This window comes from Ptychodera flava, chromosome 22, assembly GCF_041260155.1.
Source record: "Ptychodera flava strain L36383 chromosome 22, AS_Pfla_20210202, whole genome shotgun sequence".
NCBI lineage: Eukaryota > Metazoa > Hemichordata > Enteropneusta > Ptychoderidae > Ptychodera > Ptychodera flava.
This window is the reverse complement of record NC_091949.1, coordinates 29,871,238-29,890,428: the sequence shown is the minus strand read 5'-3', so window position 1 is coordinate 29,890,428 and position 19,191 is coordinate 29,871,238. Positions and strand designations below refer to the sequence as shown.

Genomic DNA, 19,191 nt, shown 5'->3' with positions numbered 1-19,191 from the left:
ACGAAGCAAAATCAAATAATGACCGTTGGTGGCGCACTTACAAACAACCACCTGTAAGATTATATGTTACTGATCGTGGGCGTGAAGGCGTTCTATTGTCGTCATATATCGTTTTGCCCATACTATGTGCACTATCATTACTTTCAGAAATACATAAGACTTGAAAATTCTATTCAGCTTTGTTTGAACCGGGGATAAATCAAATAACACCATAGAGTTCGTATCAAGACCAGAATTGCACGACGCAGCGCTGAGAATACATATACCACGTCATGTTGAAGTCGTTTGAAAAAACATATATAACAAACGACTCGGAAATATGCTATATCTATAGTTCAGCTAATTCTTAAGACAATGGAATAGGCTGTCTTTGTCTTTGAAAACCCGGCTTGTTGAGCGTTTTTGCATCTTTGAGATTGAGGTGGTGTGAACAAAGCCGGAATATGAATATTGTGGGTAGACGTTCTAACTCCATATGGACACACATACTCAATGCCATAGTTACCAAGCACCATTACAACGTTACCAGAGAATAACTATCTTTGATTTACCAAAGATGTTGTGAAAATCCAATCTGAAAAGAATGAGGGACACTTTTTGCGGTTTTCTTCGAGACTGTAAATATTTGAGAACGCGTAACTGGGAAATAAAAGTACGGGTATCCAGAATAAATAAGCGCGCCTCAGTGTAGCGTATCACAGTGGAGCTGAACTCAAGACTTTGTTTGAATGGCCGCCAAGGTAGCTCATTTGCAATTCAATGAAGGCGACGACGTTGCTAGTAACGACGGCAATTGTTTGATTACTAAAGCAGGTAGGTTGTCGTGGGACGATTCAGGCGTATTAGCCTGTGCTACCATTGACTATTACTCTCCTGTACATTGGTGGTTTTTCATAATAATCACCGGGAAAAAGATATGTCGCAGGCAAGCGTTCAGCAGCGTCCATCGACGCAAATGAGCCAGGCCAAAATAGGAAACCTGCCGGAGATCCCTCATCCGTTGTCCCGGCTAGGTAACCCAGACAAGCTGAATATTCGTGGACTATCGAGCCGAGCAGGTGAACGGCCATCTTCCAACCCGCCACCACGGGCAGCCAGCGAAATACCGTTCCATATCACGCCAAGACTGTCTCGTTCAGCAACAGGTAGAGATGTCTTACATGATTCCCTTGATGCGAAGAAGATTCTGCCGCGAATCCCGGGTCCGTTTTCCCCAACAATACCCGAGGGTATTGAAGTGACCGTCGGGGACCCAGCTAAAACTAAGCTGCCTGTCTTTGGTAAGTAATCGTCCATACTTATTGAAATGCACGTTGTCACACAGTGCCTGTGATTAGCAACAGGTTATGTTTTCCCGCCTAAAACAGCTGTGAGTTTCTTGATACACGATTGTGACGGTGAATGACAAAAGGGAGTGTTTGTATGTTTGGCGTCTTCTCTTTGGTAAACCATAGACAGCTACTGTCTATGAATAAACGCGGTAAATTGCACAGGTGCTCATAACTGTAAGTCGCATCAATGACTATAAAAAATAGCTTTGAGGTTGAAATTACCATATCGATATGTATAACATATTGGGTATAAAACTGCAGTCTGGCAGCATGAAACTCTGACAACCTCTCCTGTCTCGATGGAGTAATATTTTTCTACGGTCTCTGGTGGAGTTGACATTAGCATTCTAGTAAACCATCGTTGAAAGTGCTCACAATCACATAAACCCTTTGAATACACAAGTGGCACGCCTAATATATTCAAGTGCTTTGAATTTACCCATGAATTTGGAATGGATTCATTACGAACTGCAGGAACTCATCGCTTCAAAAGAGAATAAATCACCATTCCTTCTCAAAGTGAGCTTGGTTACAAACGAGCATGGATTGATGGTTTTGGAGAGTCGGATCTCTGGAATCCCGGAGATTTTCTCTAAAGCTGAGAGCAAATGTTGACATTGTGATTACAAGACCCAGCTACTGTTGCTTCTTGATTAGCTGATTTAGGGCGCTAAAGCTTATCATACCTCCACTAAATATGAAAACCCAATCATTAGGAAGTCACTTCTTAAATCTTAATGAACGCGTAAGAAGTAAAAGAGCGTGATTCTACCGGGACAAAACTAGAAGGAGGGGGTTAACAAAAACACCGACCACTAGAGGTCAGAGTTCGCGGTTTTGGGGTTGGTTGTTATACGGCTGGTTGCTATTGTGTACTGACATGTCAACCAAATAAGAAAATGATACGAGAATTGGATTCTATAACAACCATAAACCAGTGGTGTACGGTTCAGTTCTTTAAAAACCATTCTTCTATTCGATGTCAGAATGCAGTCATTGGAGATGTAAGAATTTCGACGTCGTGTGTCAGAAACCAGCTGCATGCTACCTAAAATGCTAGGGTGGAGGCATTGTGTAAAACAAACAAACATGGCTGCACTTTGGTCACAGGTCGTCTACAGGTTGTTAAAGACCATTGTTTGTACATCATTGCCCTAATAATATTCTGATAATAATCCAGGTAGGCTCAGTAGAGTTTATTAGTTTTGATCGCTTGCTACACGATACAGTGAGTAACGATACCATTCCACATGACCTACAAGTTTCTATTTAGCAACACTTAATTTGCATCCAAATATGTATTCACCATGGTCAACATTTCACTTGACTGCAATATAATGTAAGGCTTAACGTTGTGTTTTTAAAAGGACTGAAATAGTTCAAACTTTGTCAACACATAAAATTATTTAATCAAATCATAAGGCCATGAAATTCTTAAAAACTGTCGCAGTAACGACACGATTCTCTGAGTTCAAAAATCCTTGTAGACAGTGGTTAAACTATAGTACAGCAGAACAAAAGGTACGCAAATTAGTTTGCCAACAACCATCAAACAGAAGATTTGACGGACCAAGGTATCAACTGGCGAGTTACGTGTATAATTTATTACAATATCCAGGAGACAGAACTCACTCATGTCTATTTCATATGTGTTCATTCATCGAGAGAAAACAGCGCTTGTGTGTTTATTGTTGTTGATATTTATAGTCGTTACGTAAGCGAACAATCACGAGTTGACTACCAATCGATCCGGGTCCCATTGTTACGGTCAGTTCAACTAACAACGGCTGTACTTCAAACTCATGTCAGTCTCCGAACGATTAATTTGTTAAGATTATGGCGCTAAATGTATAAGACGAAAATGGCGATTGAATTTGCATTTGATAGTCTTAGACCACGGTCCTTGTATGAAATTGAGGCACCGTGCTGAGGAAAGAGTCTCCTCAGACCACGGCGGTCATGATACTGTCCTGTGTTTATTTAAATGCATTGCACCCTGACATCTTACTTAAATTTTATCACTTGTTTACACGCGAGAATCTTTGAAAGACTGACCCTAGGCGGCAGTGTAAAGATATCAAGTACTTGATAGGTGTAAGTTAATTTTTTAATCCAATTAGCAGCTGGGTGTTAACCTTTCATGTATTTCCTTTTACGTTTTGTCGTTCTCAAATTAATTATTATGCTGTCAGTTGCCAAGGAATCATGGGATATTTGTCTTTTTACACTACAAAATCTATTGAGTTACTTTTTCAAAAACAATTCACGTTTAGAGTTTTCGAAATCATCGATCTTTCCATGAACTACCCCATTGTCGGTCATAAATTATTCCGTTTCAGTCCATAGCGATCAGAGGCAATCATGACCTCTATGACCCCGTCTCTTTGGAGTCAGTAAAATAAATAGGTAGCGAGATAATCAACACAACACTATATCGGTACCTGTACGTTTTCAGTTTACAAATTGAGCTCAACAGGATTCAAGAGCCTTAAACATATACGTTAATGTCCGTCTACGATACATCTTATGGCGATGAATTAACCTTAGTTTAGCTGTTATCGTTTGCTGTTTAGCGATGTAGTCAACACAGTTCCAGTGTCTAATGTAATAATATCTCTCCTATAGTTTACTTAGGGATATATAAACCAAAACAGACGCAATACTCCAGAACACAATATAAACACTATTTCCCTCAACACATTATCATCAAGGGACTTTTATCGGTACACTTTTGATGAACAAAAAACACTGAAGAAAGCCATGTCACAAAACATCTTACAAATTAAACATTCTGGGCAAGAAATATGATAACAACAATCATGTTTATTATCGAACCTGATAGCAAGCAATTCACATGTGATGTAGTATATACACAATGCTATCGTGAAGAGTTAGAGACATATTTGTGTTAAGTCTTTAAACTATGTACATCACTTGTTACAAAGATACCGCACAGATATTACTTGAAGTTACGTCAATGCCATGTCCTGAAGAAGACGAAGCTGCCAAACAAAACTTAATTTCCAAATGAGACATCACGAGTTTAAATTTTGTGGAAATAATTACGTAAAGAGATTAATAGGAAGTAATCAGTAACAAGTGTTTATTAAAACTGTTATGTTTGACAAGGGGCTTAAGTTTGACAGTTCTCATCTTAATTCTCTTCGTTCCATTTATCCAATTATCATCAATTGGTTCCTATTATGTCTACGTCTATCAAGCCATGGACAGTAGAGGGGGACTACAAACCAGGTTAAAAGGGGAGAATACTTATGAAATCTAGGAAGTGTCATTTTAGTCCATTATGACTATTACAATTTTCACAGTTAAAGCATGCAGGTAGAAATAACTACATCCATGATTAAAGCCACTGTGTCCATATAGAATCCTCTTTAAAATTATTAATCAAACATTAAAAAGTTAAATTGAGAAGAAAAGTTGCAAACTTAATATTGAGCACGGTGATGGGCATTATAAATTTACAGGCCAAACTCTTCATCACCCTGTTCATTAGGAGACAGGATGGTCAAAGTTGTAAGGACGTTCAATACGAAATACTTTATCAGAGCTATCGTCGATGGAGACGAGATTAACGGCCGTAAGTTTACCATGCGTCATAGGCTTTTCAGAAATTTAAAAGCCTGATTCACTGAACAGGGCAGGCATTGAACAGCAAGGCAGCAAGGGTTTGTTGTTAAATTACTCGACAATCGACTTGAGTTCAGCGGACCTGTACGACCCGGTCACAAAGATTTCACCAGAACGCCCATAGACATGCACTGCCTACTGCCAAGTGACCGAAGAATTCTGCCGATAAAAAATAACCCCACGGTTTACACGGTCAGTTACGACCTTCTTCTATTGACAGAAAAGTAGAGTCTGCTTTAGGAAACATACACCTAGATTACAAAGTTGTCCGTGCAAAAGGCTAGTCTTTCTATGTAAATAATGCTTCAAGAAAAGAATGCGTTATGTTTCAAGGAGGCGATGCTACAGTCTTGAGTGATAACTCAAAAACCAACGCCATCAAATTGAACATGTCTATTGGCATAAGCCCAACAAGGGTTATGTTTCCAAAACCGATGACGTCATGGCCAATTTGAATAACTGGCAACTTTAAATTGTTATTCAGTAAAACCATAAAACTGATATTGATTTTTTTTCTTCCCTGACAGCCAGCATAACATTTGTTATTTATCAACTTTTCATGTGATAGTGTAAAAGTGCATGCGACTTATCATGTGTTTTTGTTTTTGTTTACTTGAGAGACACTGGTTGGTACTTTCTGATTGAAGTCAAACCAATCATCGAAGGTTTAAGAAAGTCATAGGCTATAACAGGTGGACATTTTTTATGCTGGCTGTCACAAATCATTTTATAACGCCGAGTTTGTAGTGCACAGTTTGGATCTAAACTTGCACGCGTCGAACAAATTAAGGAGATGAAAGAATAGATAGAAAAAAGGTTCTCCGAAGTATTTCGTCACATAGACATCCTTCATAATCTTGTCTGTTGGTCGAAAAAAGCTGAACCCAGACCGAATTTCTGTAAATCGATCTCGTGCAAAGCATACGGAATTCGATACCATACCAGTCACTGTTAGACTAAACTAACATGGGGCTTTACTTCATTGACACTCGATTCTGTATGGAAATCTCTGTTTGAAAATACGGGTCAGGGAAGGTCGCCCTCCCGCTAAGAATTACCTGGACTTTGTAATAACATCTCAAGTATGTCAGAAAGATCGTATCTTTGTGTATAACCTATACTCAGAGCCAAAGGGTCTATTCTTCAACAAGATTGATTTGCAAAACAAGATGGCAGGAGATTCAGATCTAGCAAAATTACCTGAAGTAAAATATATTAAGCTTAAATATTAATGTTAGATGTAAGCGCAATTACCATGTTAATTTCCCCAGTTATGTTTGGTGTAATACTCTATTTCATCACCTGGTTCTACTATAGGACAAGGGGACGCTTATTTAGCAGGTCGAAGTACATGCTATTCATTGCTATGGCAACATGCGAATGGAAACACTCAGCTTCAGGGGAAGTTCAATACTGGACTTATTTGTCTTCTGTCTGTTGCCTTCGTCGAGTACGGTTTCCATATACTTTCTGTCATGGGTGAGCTGCCATGATGCCCTGTTCTTTTCAAACCGACTGCAAGTGTGACCTAGACGCCATGACCAGACAATGTGTTTACTGACCCGTGGCAAATGGCATGTAAGGGGTGTGGAAATTCTGCACATGCTTGCAATTGTAATCGACAATATAAAATCTACTGACAACAGCCACGGCTTGATAATAGTACAGTCATTTAAGCTGTACCCGGATAAACGTAAATCGCTACCTGGGCTGTGTCGTTGAAGGATTTTCACGAAATGTTTACTATTTTCTCCTGCCGTATTGTTCACTTAACATTTGTAATTTACTTTCTGTCAGAGTATGTCGTGCACAATGAAGATTGATTGATTAATATTGTGTCGTCACCATTTGGCCTCAGTCTGGGTAATTTAAACTATAAGTCGGTGTATATTTCATTGACTATGGTAGTCACGCTTTACAATTTCAAAGCGAGTCTTCCGTACCATTTTATCGACATTTTCTGATGAAAACATTGCGGTAACAGAAACTTGTGTCTAACAATATAAGCTTAATGCAATATTCCGGAAAGCGTCATTACGAGCACCTCAGTGTGAGACTACTTCAAAGATGTCAGAATCACTGTTTGAATAAAAAAATAAATCCGCTTTGATAAGAGTATAAACGAATCAGGCAGTGGAAGTCGAGAGCATGGTTTTAAATAATGGATGTGTTTGAACACGGTATCGTTGTACAATTTCCGCTCTTTGGAAATGTGCCCCATGTTTCAACAAACTGGCTTCCGCCATCTTTGAGGTTGCTTAGCAACCGCCACAATGCTTCAACCCTCACAGACAGGGCAGAATTTCTAAATTGAAATGCCGCTTGCGGTCGGAAAAAGTGCCACTTCTGGTAAAAATCTTCGAACATAAAATTTTATATTCGTCAAACAGCGAAGCCAAATATTCGTAGTTGCTGTATACAGTCGGAGATTCAAAGCTAGCAGTGTGACTGACCTCGTAAACGTGAAACGGCGTGTCTGCTATTATACCGCTGAACATTCGAGTGTTTTAATAAAAACACAAGGAATATGAGACCGACTTCATCCACTCAGTTTATCATATTTCAACATTATGTGTACCATGACCGAACTCATAAGACTTGCAAAACAGTGAGCAGACTACGGATCACATAGAAACTAGAGAATGTTTGTAGAAGTATTAAGTTGTCACCGCGCCGTTTTCTTATTATTAAATCTAATATTGCCCAATATATATTTACTCAAGTAAGTGCTAGAACTTATTGCATTGGAGTTAGTCTTTTTGTTACCCTGTTTTTTACTCATTTAGAAAACGAAATTACAATATTATTGACATTGACAATTGCTGGAACTTTAAGAACCAGTTAACCAAATTATTCATCAATAACGATTTTCCAGCTGTTCTCAAAATCGCACTGTTAATAAATAATAATTGCATTTTCTTCACAAAGAATCGCCGGCAATTTCGAAATATCGATCACATTTCTTTGATCGTTAAATATTTAGATTCGAGTGCAGAGGTCAGTTTAGTTGCTATGGATACCAGGGAAGGGGACTATAATGAGCTTGGACACAGAGGTGAAATACAGTTTCAGTAAATAGCAAATGATGGTATTGTGTGAAGTGGGTTTTCTGAACAGCTGAAATACTGTTGTGTAATTTAGTTACGTTTTCGCATTTGAAAGACACGTTACTGCTATTTTACAAGTTGACAACAACAATTAAGCTAAGTGGGGAAATTAATCACACCGTTCTAAAAGCTCAAGGGGGCATTAGTGTGCAAACGACATGTGTACAGCCTTTGTCTTTCATACAGGTCGGCGATGGAGCTTAAAATAAACAGAAGCGTTGGGGCAACCTCGAGGGTGTCTCCTTGTTGTACCATCGAAGCTTTAATCTGTCAATTTCTGACTATAAACCCCACTGAATGGTCACTGCTTCCATTCTTCCTAAAACTGCTCCTCCCTCTGTAAGACAGATAAAGCAAACTTTCCTTCCCAGACTTACAAGTTTTATCGACCTGTCGCAAAATTGAATGACCCCGACTGCATATTTTTAACGTTCTTAGTCTAAGTGGCACGGCATTGAATGCTATTAAAATGTGACATTAACACCGACATTAAGAGATCACAATGCGCATGAATATTGTGACAAGTACTGTGAGAAATGCTTGCTTAAAAAAATAGGACATGTGTTTGAGTAACCATACCTTGCATAATTGATTAAGAAATTATACGCTACTCATAGAGATGTTCAATAAAAAGGTCACACTTAAAAATATTAAAGCAAGTTTATGCCTGTTTAATTCTCCTAGAGAGAAGTAAATAGCGTCACCTTTCCCGTTTCAAGCGGCCACTGAAATCAACACACGTCTCTGTAGCAACAATGGACTCAGTTCTTTTTCCACATGTATACATGTTCGATTTACCGTCGTACAGGTATATCATATCCACCTAAACACATACAGATACACTTGTATACACACGTATTCCTGTCGCGTAGAAATCATTGACCCATATACAATGTATTATTTGTACGTCAACTAGAGGAGAATACAAATGAAGATAAATCATGTTTTGTTTTCAGGGGCAAGAGCTGATTTACAAAGTCGTGCTGAAAGTCGAGCGAGTGTTGCCTCAAGAGCATCGGAAAGACCAGACACAAGATTTAGATTAGAAGTTGACGAGGTAGGCAAATCGACGTTTTGAAATCTTGTCTTGTGACCGATAGTACAACCCTGAAACTTTCTCATTTTACAGTTTCAGATGCAAAGATAGACAATACTTTTGACATCATACAATGTTGATCTAGCCTCTGGTTCTATCACAAACTTACTCATGATTCGGACAGTGTTTTACAATTTCTCAATTACAGAGAATAGAACCGCTTCTTGTAAATTTCGATACCATCTCTCTCTGGTAATCCGGTGGAGTCAGGCGTTTGTGAAACATTACGTGAACCAATGTATTGTTGTCTTGATCATACAGCTTGAGATGATACTCCGTGACAGAGCCAAGCGAGGTTTCTATGAACTGAGAAAACTGTTTGTGTCAAATGATCCCGAGGGTAGAGGAACTGTGAGTAGAGATGCCTTGCACCGTATTGTAATGACCTTTGTGGGTAAATTTGTGGGACCAAAACAGTTCAATCACCTTATGGCCAGGTAAGAAAAGAAAATATGCCATCTACGTACACTATTTATGTTGTTTTCGTTTTCATCGGCATTTTCCATAGGATATACAGTAAAGGTACCATGATATTTTTGTGAACTTATACTAGTTTCAGAAAGATGATGGAGTAACGTTGAAACCCTAGTTCATAATTCAAAACAAGAATAGAGGGTTTTGACAGACACGTTTAGGATATTACTGTCAATTGTGGAGATATAAATGCATTGCCGCTTTCTCAGGACGACAGTTTGGTCTTTGTTGTGAAATATCAGATATTATTTTTCTTTTTACGGCTTTCTAAACCTTCTGCAAAACTGGCTAATCATGACAAAATAGTACTTCCGGAGTATTCTTCATAACCGAATCAGTATGCCGTATGTGGGTTTCTCGTACACAACGCATTGAAACACTACGTTTCTGGAAGATGAAAACATGGCTTTGACAAATGATATTTATATTAACGCGTGGCGCAAAGCAGATTAACATCCACAACTTCACATATAACATATTACTAAATGCAAATTACCGACCGAAGACAAGGCCTCTCTTCCTCTAAATAACACAAAATTAATATTTCTGATCAACATTTAGGTTACGACTTGGTGAGAAACAAGTTATCCGGCTGGATGAATTTTACGCTGTTTTCCGGGAACCAGTATCCACAGAGATGCCAGCATGGATGGATCCAGTTAACAGACACCATGTGGAAAAAATCACAATGACCTCCAGTCAAGTTCATTTACAACTCAAAGAGAAGGCCAAACAGAGGTAAATACAAGTCGTTCTCAATTATCCTGACATCAAAAAACATAAGGGTGATTATTGACCATAGTTTCTAAAACAACGTCATTTTTTGGGCAGACCAAAACATCCAATCACAACTCGTCATGTGTCTCACTTTACATGTGAATATTTTCTTTCTATTACAGAGGTTTTCTGCCACTTTGTTTCAAACTGCCTTCCCCGCTTATAAGTCAATATGTCTGTTAGTCTCCATAATATGCTGTCTGTCTCACTGTGTCTACCTGTCTCTTATTCTATCGATCCATCTGTCTGACCTTCCATTTCGTCAATCTGTTCCCCTGTCCCACATGGCAAAATATATGCATCAAGCTGACAAGGATTGTAGAAAAATTAAGATTTTATAGAAATAACCCATGCCAAAAATGCTGATGATAATTTTGAATTACTTTACTTTAGGTTTTTAGATGTGGCAGATCTGTTTCCTCAAATGAATCCAGGAGGCTCTGGCAGAATTTTGAAACCAGAATTCCGCAACGTCCTCAACAAGATGCTCTTCTTCATGGATGATGATGAGTTTGAAAAACTTTGGACCAAGTAAGTCGATATTTCGTCCAATACGGCAAAACAGAATATGTCACTTGTGGAAACATGTACCCTTTTACGACAACGCAGTACGGCGATGGTTGACAACACTCATCGCTCGACTCGTCTGATTGGCTGTTCAGCCTAGTAACCAGCATTATTTGTTATGATTAAATTTGATAAGCTCTGAATTCAGTACATAGGTCAAGGGTAAAACCTTCGACCAAGGCCGTTACCTGTTCCTACGAACACTTAAATCATCCCAACTCTTCAGTAGAACCTGGACTTGAACATGTGAATTGCATTTAACGACACAACCAGTTTACCATAAAGCTGTACTTCGTGATTTATTCCGTCAAAGATCAAACAAAGGACTCTACTAAAGAAAGAAAATAGGGGAATAACAAGTTTACAAAAAATAAGCATATTACGACTCTTTTTCCTAGATATGACGTTGACGGGGTTGGAGTGATCAATGGCGAGAAGATGTTGAACAAACTGGGTATTTCACTACGTCAGCAAACAGCCAGCCCGTCCAAGGAGAGACTCGACTCCGCTGAATCTACTGCGTGTAAGTAAAATTTTGTTTTGCCGCTGTTGCCGAGGTTCGAGATGCCGTTGTCAACCGTGTCATGGTGTACATGTCACTGCCATTGTCAATATAGCGGCTGACAAGACAGATTATCCGAACAAAATTCTGAATGTTATTTTGAGAGCATTATCGTGTCACATTTTGGGAAGTAATTGGTATGTGTACGTCTGTTTGTGTCTCTGTGTGTCTGTGTGTCTATGTGAGTTTTATTTGTTTCCGTCCATCAATGGCGTGTTCATTTTTCATTCCTGTGTCATCTTACTTACAATGCACGCCACTGAAAAAAGACAAGGTTGTCATGATTTTAATATATGAGAAATTTACTCAATTTTTATTTTTGCAGCGGGTCGCAAACTTAAGAAAATTGAAATAGAACGTGCCAAATCGCTGAATGTCGAAAGATGGCTGAAAAATAAGTTCAGGGAAGGATGTTCCAGCATGTCCGGTGAATTTGTTAAACTTGATACGGACAAGACAGGAGAGGTGAGATTTTGTATTCATTTTGACAAAATTACTTTTCGTCCAGCATAAAAAACATATCTACCTTTGACAACATTTATGTCAATGTTGAGTTTGACTTCTCATTGAAAAGAAATGAAGAGTGGTTGAATTTTTGTGGTTTGTCTGATCGGGTACGAATGCTTAACCTATCAATACCGAACAACGCTATCGTTACTGAAGTAAATGGGTCCTACAAAGAACACAACAATTCGGCAAACCTATAGCTTTAAAATCGCTCTGATATTAACACATTTTTGTATTTTCTCACCAAAGGTCGATCGAAATGACTTCATAAAAGTTCTGGAAAAATTTGGCCTGAAGCTCGATGCCGCCCAAGTTGATAGTTTCTGTGCTCGATGCGGAGTGGAGATAAAGGGAAATGGCAAAATTGCGTACAAAACATTCCTTCAGAGATTCCAAGACAGAAGTGAAACTGGAATGCCACATAATATATTGTCAAATCCCAACCACAAGTAAGTTCTCACTCTCTCCGAATGGTGGCGCTGTCCCTGACTGACGCTTCACTTCGCACTACATATACATACATGCATACATGTTTTAAACTCAGACAATAAAAAATGAAAAAGACAAAGTAAAATATTTATGAACCTGTAATATATTGACCTCATATAAAGATATATATATATATATATATATATATATAGATAGATAGATAGATAGATAGATAGATAGATAGATAGATAGATAGATAGATAGATAGATAGATAGATAGATAGATAGATAGATAGATAGATAGATAGATAGATAGATAGATAGATAGATGAAAGTCCGGAGCTGGATTATTAGATTAAAACATGTATTCACTACTCAGAGTTTCGTGCATCTTGCGATGCAGTCTTGCCTGATGACTGCATCGCAAGATGCACGAAACTCTGAGTAGCGAATAAATGTTTTAATCTAATAATCCAGCTCCGGACTTTCATCTACCTATGGCTCTAGTTCAACTATTGAGCACTCTGCCAGTCCGATGATGACATCAATCTACGTCCGCTCGTATATATATAATATATATATATATATATATATATATATATATATATATATATATATATATATATATATATATATATATATATATATATATATATATATTATATATATATATATATATATATATATATATATATATATATACTCTTTCGCTGTTGATTTTGTAAAACCTTTATTGCACTTTATGATCAAGATCCCAAATGAGATACGATTTCAATAAAGGCTTACTTTACTTTACTTTACATCACATGCATGAAGTTCTGAGGAGTAAAATCTTTGCTGTACAGTAGGTTGTCATTGTTTGTTTTTGTAGCATGCTTTACAAGATAATATTACACCACTGCAACATCATGATGGCGTTACAGAGTTGAGTCAAGCCCTTCATAGAGTGAAAGTATCGTTATCGTCTTCATTTTTGTGTGATTTTGATGTCATTTCTTTCAGATTCAACAAGAGTGTTCGAAGTCACAGTCCCAGCGCTGCCTCGTCAATTACCGCCGTTGAAGCAAGACTAATGGCCTTGTTTCAGAGAGACTTCTTGGCCTTATTGGGAACATTTCAGTGAGTGGTAACACATAGTCTTCCAAGTTATGAATATGCATTGTTATTGGATGTTTTCTAGATGGTTGTGGACACCATAGATGTGTGCCTGTACTACAAAAAGCGGGTAAAGTCATTAAGTTCACCATGGTTTTATATTGATTGCTCTGATTGTGCAATAATAACCAAATTGTTGTTTTTTGTCATTTCAGCAAAATTGATAAACAGCACAACGATCACATCACGCAGGAAGAATTCCGTGCAGCAATTGAGAGTAGATTTGAAATTGAAATCAGCGATGATGAGTTTGCTGAATTGATAGATAAAGTCCCCCTTGACGACGAGGGATATGTCAAATACCCAGAATTCATGTCGCAGTTCGATACGAAGTAAGTGTTTACCATCGAAATTCATTTTCGAATCGCGCCCTCAATCCACCATCCTGACACCTGTTGATTTATGATCTGCCGAGCGAGGGCCAAAGACCAGCGCCCTCATATCTATACCATTTAACATGTCTGACGTTTTTAACATCTGTTCACGGTGTTATTAGTATAAATTCAAGGGACAGGAAATCTTGTACCACAAATATCGATGGCAAATAAACAGCGATACAATTTTAGTCCTTGCATCATTCCCTGCGATCGAGAAAAAAGTGGCTTTCAACTCATCAGCAAATGAGTGAAGTACAAGTTAGTGTGCGTTAACCACTCAGAAATATATTTATGCTTGCGCTTGGTTACAAATTATAGACTAATTAAAATTATGATAAATCTATAACCTTATAATGAGAATTAATAGTATTTATGTGAATTTATTTTCCACGATGAAAATACAAGTTACTCAAATGTGAAATACATTGTTTTCTGTCTGTTCACCAACGGTAACAATATTAAATATTCACAGGGGTCCTGCTCCGAGTCTCTTTGAATCGAAAGACGCAGTCGTCAAGAAAGCCGACGTCATGAAGATCCAACACCAAGAAACAGAGGAACCCATGGATTTTGAAGAGTTCAATAAAGGAAGATCAATTAAGGAGGTTAGAATTCGTGATAATGACGTCTTTTATCCGTTTAAACGTCCTTTCCTTTTTCTTACGCATTAATTTTACTTTCTGTATATTTATTACTTATATTGTTTTAGTGCTTCAGTGTATGTATGTATAGTGCGTGAATACACGCACTCAGGGACACGCATATGTAGGTATATAGTTAGGTAGGGATATAAGTATTAGTTTAGATGTGATTCAAATTGATTGATAAAAAAGACGTGCCAGTCTGTCGTGTACATAAACTAAAGTGTATTTTATACAAAACCAAATGTCTTTGGTGTGCCCAAGTTCGGTCGCAGATCACGATGACAGAGTAGAGAACATCGGAGTGGAGTCTGCGCAGATATAACGATATCGACTATGGCTCCTTAGTGTGTGTTTACCCCACTCAACATCTTCACGTATATCATGGACTTCTTTTGTTTCATTTTTCCCTTTCATTAGTTAGCCTCTGTTATTGTGTCCTATCATGTGTTGACAGAATTCACTAGGTATAACTGTTACGTCATAGATGTGCTGACCGAGTCGATTTCATTTTTCATCTAGATAACCAAGGTGATCAAGAAAGTGTTGAAAAGACATTATCCTGAAGTTGAAGAAGCTTTCAACGAAATGGATGAAATAAATTCAAGAAGAATGACACAAGAAATGCTGTATGAACTGCTTAAGAAGTGAGTGTTTCGTCACTGCAACTATTTCCCTCAGGTTGTTAGGCCTAATATGCAAACCTATCAGAGTCCCTCAACGATGTGTAATTGCGAATTTTATTTCATATAATGTAAAATACAAGAGCGGACGACCAGGGGCTATGGCGAGGACATAGGAATTTGATCGCGTACTGATGCCTTTTCCAGTGCGTACTATTTTCATGTATACAGCTCTGCCTCGGCAACAATGTAAACATCAATGTAAACGCCCTCAACGTTAAGTGGTTTTGAAACATCTGTAGAGAAAGGAAACATCTTTCCAACTAGTCTTGAATGATATTATCATATTTTTTTAGATTCGACGTGAGACCAGAAGTGACAAGAGGTGAAATTCGGAAGTTGTGGGATTCTATGATAACTAATGCCAACGGTACACTGGACTTCCTGCAGTTCGTACGCCATTTCGGACACTCCCTTCGCTCAGCGGCCTTCCCGAACGCCAAACTAATGCCGCCAAAGCGAGGTGATGCTGATTTCATGATCCGATCGCGCAAACTCAACTGCGCCGCCGACATGCTTGAGGACAACCTTAGGGCAAAGATCGACTACATGTGGGACGACTTGAGACGTGAGTTCCTTGAGCTTGACCAGTATGGCACGGGATTTGTCAGTAGAACAGAATACAGGGACATCCTGCAAGAACTTTGTGTACAGCTGAGTGATTATGAACTGGAAATGCTTTGCAGGAAATTCGATACAAAGAATGATGGAAGGTGAGTTTTCCTTATTCATCACAGAAATCTCACCAACGTTACACTTTGTGTATAGAATGCAAATGGGAAAATGGCATAGTAGTGAACAACCTCATAGGAAGCTTTGCGACATCTGTGTATATGTATATATATATATATATATATATATATATATATATATATATACAAACTTTCATGAATGTGAATAAAAATAATTTTTTCATAAAATTGTAGCGTTGTCAACGTTTCTCTATTTTTAGTTTGTACCTTTCATACCCCAACTTGACGAGCCCTATTTTAATTCTTTTCAGGATAAACTACATCGAATTCTTGAGACCATTTGCCGTTCGAAAACAAACCCATCGCGTTGGTAACCAAATGGCCCACGTGATGTCACATCCCCAAGCAGATTTACCATTGGCACCGATAGTGGATGAACCACAGAAAGGACTGAGTGGTCTGACAGCGAGGCTTAGACAGAAGGTAGGACAATCCATTAATCACCTCCCCATGTCATACAAACATCGGACGAGTACGTGGAGTGAGGACGAGATAAATTACACAAAAACTTTGAAATTTTCATTCGAAAAACAACATCTGTTTATATTGTGGAAACGGAAGAAAGCTGAGCGAGAGAGAGAGAGAGAGAGAGAGGGGGGGAGGAGGAGGACGAGAGAGAAAGGGGTGATAGTGGGAGGTGAGAGGGAGATGGTTCACAAATTTATTTTCAAAATAAAATAATTTAGTAAACAGACAGGTCGACAGAAAGAGCACGGTCACTCCACAAAATGGAAACCGAGATTTACACAGTCTGTCACAATATGATGCGACTCGTTGTCTTGATGTGACGGTCGTAATACTCCCCAGTAAACGACATTTTTCCCATATTTCATTTGTTCCAGTTGGTCGGCGACTGGCGGAATTTACGTCGAGCTTTCAAGAAACTCGATCCAGAGCGTTCAGGTTACTTGTCCGTCCCAGAATTCCGCAGTGTTATGCAGTTATGCAACGTCGTTATGGATGAAGACGAGGTTTACCACGTGATGTCGCAGTTTGATGAAAACATGAATGGCAAAATTAATTACAACAAATTTTTAAGCGAGACTTTCAAAGCTGATATTAGGGAAAGTCCCTACGCTTCTATCTGAGCACTAACTTATTACAATTCATTCATTTGCCGAGTATAGTGTGACATCATCAGTGTCTGTAAAGTGTGACATCATCAGTATCTGCGTAGTACATTCTGATCTCTTTGCGGGCATCGTCAATGTCCTATGCCTATAGTATTTGTGTAAGACGATACTATTGAAATGCAACTCGTACAAATATCTTCACAAAAAGTCAAACTAAATACCAAAAGAAAAAATTATCAGCATTATCACATGTCCAGGAAAGAGATATACGACATAAAAGTACTACTTGGCCACCTGGGTGTTGGCCAGTATTCTAGTAGCAGAGGTACGTTGACCAAAGAGTATACCAGTATTTGGACTTTCTTCGACGCGGTGCTCAGACAAAATCGCTTTTCATACATCTATAATTTCTTATCTAAGCTCTGTTTGTCTATATTTTGTATGCAGGGAGTGTTGCTGCAATATGTACAGTTTGAAAATTGCAAATGTGTGAACAATACTGGTATTTGATATATTGTTTTTTAACATATTTAGTTGTGAGATAACGATTATACATTTCCGTCCACAAACTTCAAGAAAACGGTTTTATAGAACTTTTGATATTGCAATTACAGTGTGCCTTGTATCATACATGCTTCATATTCACTGTGTTAAATATGTTTTTTAGGTTAAAATTTCGGAACAAGGTTGTTGAATTTGACTGAGACGAATGTCATTTATAGGGTGTGCTAATTAATTGGCGTCTTTATTATCTGCACTGTATCTATTGAAATGATCTCTTTTATGAAAGGAATTCACTCATGATTTGAATTGTGAATTTTGGGGGATATTAATTTCACATGAATAAATATTTCATGACATACACTGTGTCTATTTTTTACCTGTTAAATAAGGAACAGCTCTCCGATAGAATTTCAAAGATTGGTATAGTATTCCGATTGTAACCGACAAAATCAGTAAGCCTCAACGTAAACGAGTGATATTAAAAGAAGGAAATGTAAACTTAAATTTACAAAAAAGTCATTTGATTCCGAGCAAAAAAATCGCCATGAGCCTACGACAACTAAGTTAGATTACCTGTCAGTTTTAGAATTTCCTGAAAATGTGACGTCATTTTGGTAAACTGACTGGTAGCATTGGATTTTAGTGAATTCGCTAAGAACTGAACAGTTAACGGTTACAAATTGCCCAGTGATGGATAAAGGTGAAAGCCGACAGTTTATGCCTTTCCAGTATTGTGTATGTCCGAGTCATATAATGTTCAATTCACGATAAATGCTCCAAACTCTAGAATTATCATCTTGCCTAGATAGTTTCAATTTAGAAGATATACTGATAAAACGTAAGCGAAATTCATGTTTAGCTACCACTTTTTTCTTTTTTCTATTCAGTTAATCTCTGTAAAATTATCAAAGTGTCCAAGTCACCTACGAAACTCGAGTTGAAGGAACTACAACAACTTCACAAGATGATCACGTACAATTCTATGTTTCCCTTAAATTTTGTTTCAAGAAGTCTGAGAGATTGAGTTTGTTGCTTACACTAAGTATGGCCCATGGTCTCAATATGCTATATAGCAAATTACTGCACCCATCAACGGTGTCTAGACTTATCATTTGACCGGTTTTATATTCTGATTGGATATTTGAATATTTGATAAAGATTGCATCGAGGCTCGGTCTTGACGGAAACTGTCCTGATTACTTATCGAAGAATCATGACGTCATTGCTTGGCAAAAGCTTGTATGACGAAAAAATGTAGTACTTTAAAAATAGTACTCTTCCTTCTTCAGAGTAACCGTACCGATGGCAACCATATAATATGGCATTGGGTTTCCGAGTGGCCCGTGTCAACCCTGGAGCTAGATGACAACACTGGGAAATGCACACATACACACTAAAATTGTCTGCTTTACTAAAATGGGCATTATACATTTCAAAGGCGATTTCTTCAACTATATTCAGCTGTGGTATGGCTATATTGTTCGGTAAAATTCAACCTACCACTCGAA

At 38.1% G+C, this 19,191-nt stretch overlaps 1 protein-coding gene across 1 annotated transcript; it reads left to right on the top strand.

The window, feature by feature from the left end:
* Positions 1–697: 697 nt before the first annotated feature.
* Positions 698–18,041, top strand: LOC139123161 (EF-hand calcium-binding domain-containing protein 6-like). Its single transcript, XM_070689229.1, has 15 exons — positions 698–1,280; positions 9,043–9,143; positions 9,444–9,619; positions 10,218–10,394; positions 10,827–10,964; positions 11,399–11,523; positions 11,888–12,027; positions 12,319–12,518; positions 13,501–13,617; positions 13,809–13,985; positions 14,503–14,635; positions 15,194–15,318; positions 15,651–16,067; positions 16,358–16,529; positions 16,949–18,041. The coding sequence occupies exons 1-15, from the start codon at positions 917–919 to the stop codon at positions 17,192–17,194; spliced, it is 2,808 nt and encodes a 935-aa protein (XP_070545330.1). The 5' UTR covers positions 698–916; the 3' UTR covers positions 17,195–18,041.
* The last annotated feature ends 1,150 nt before the right edge of the window (positions 18,042–19,191 follow it).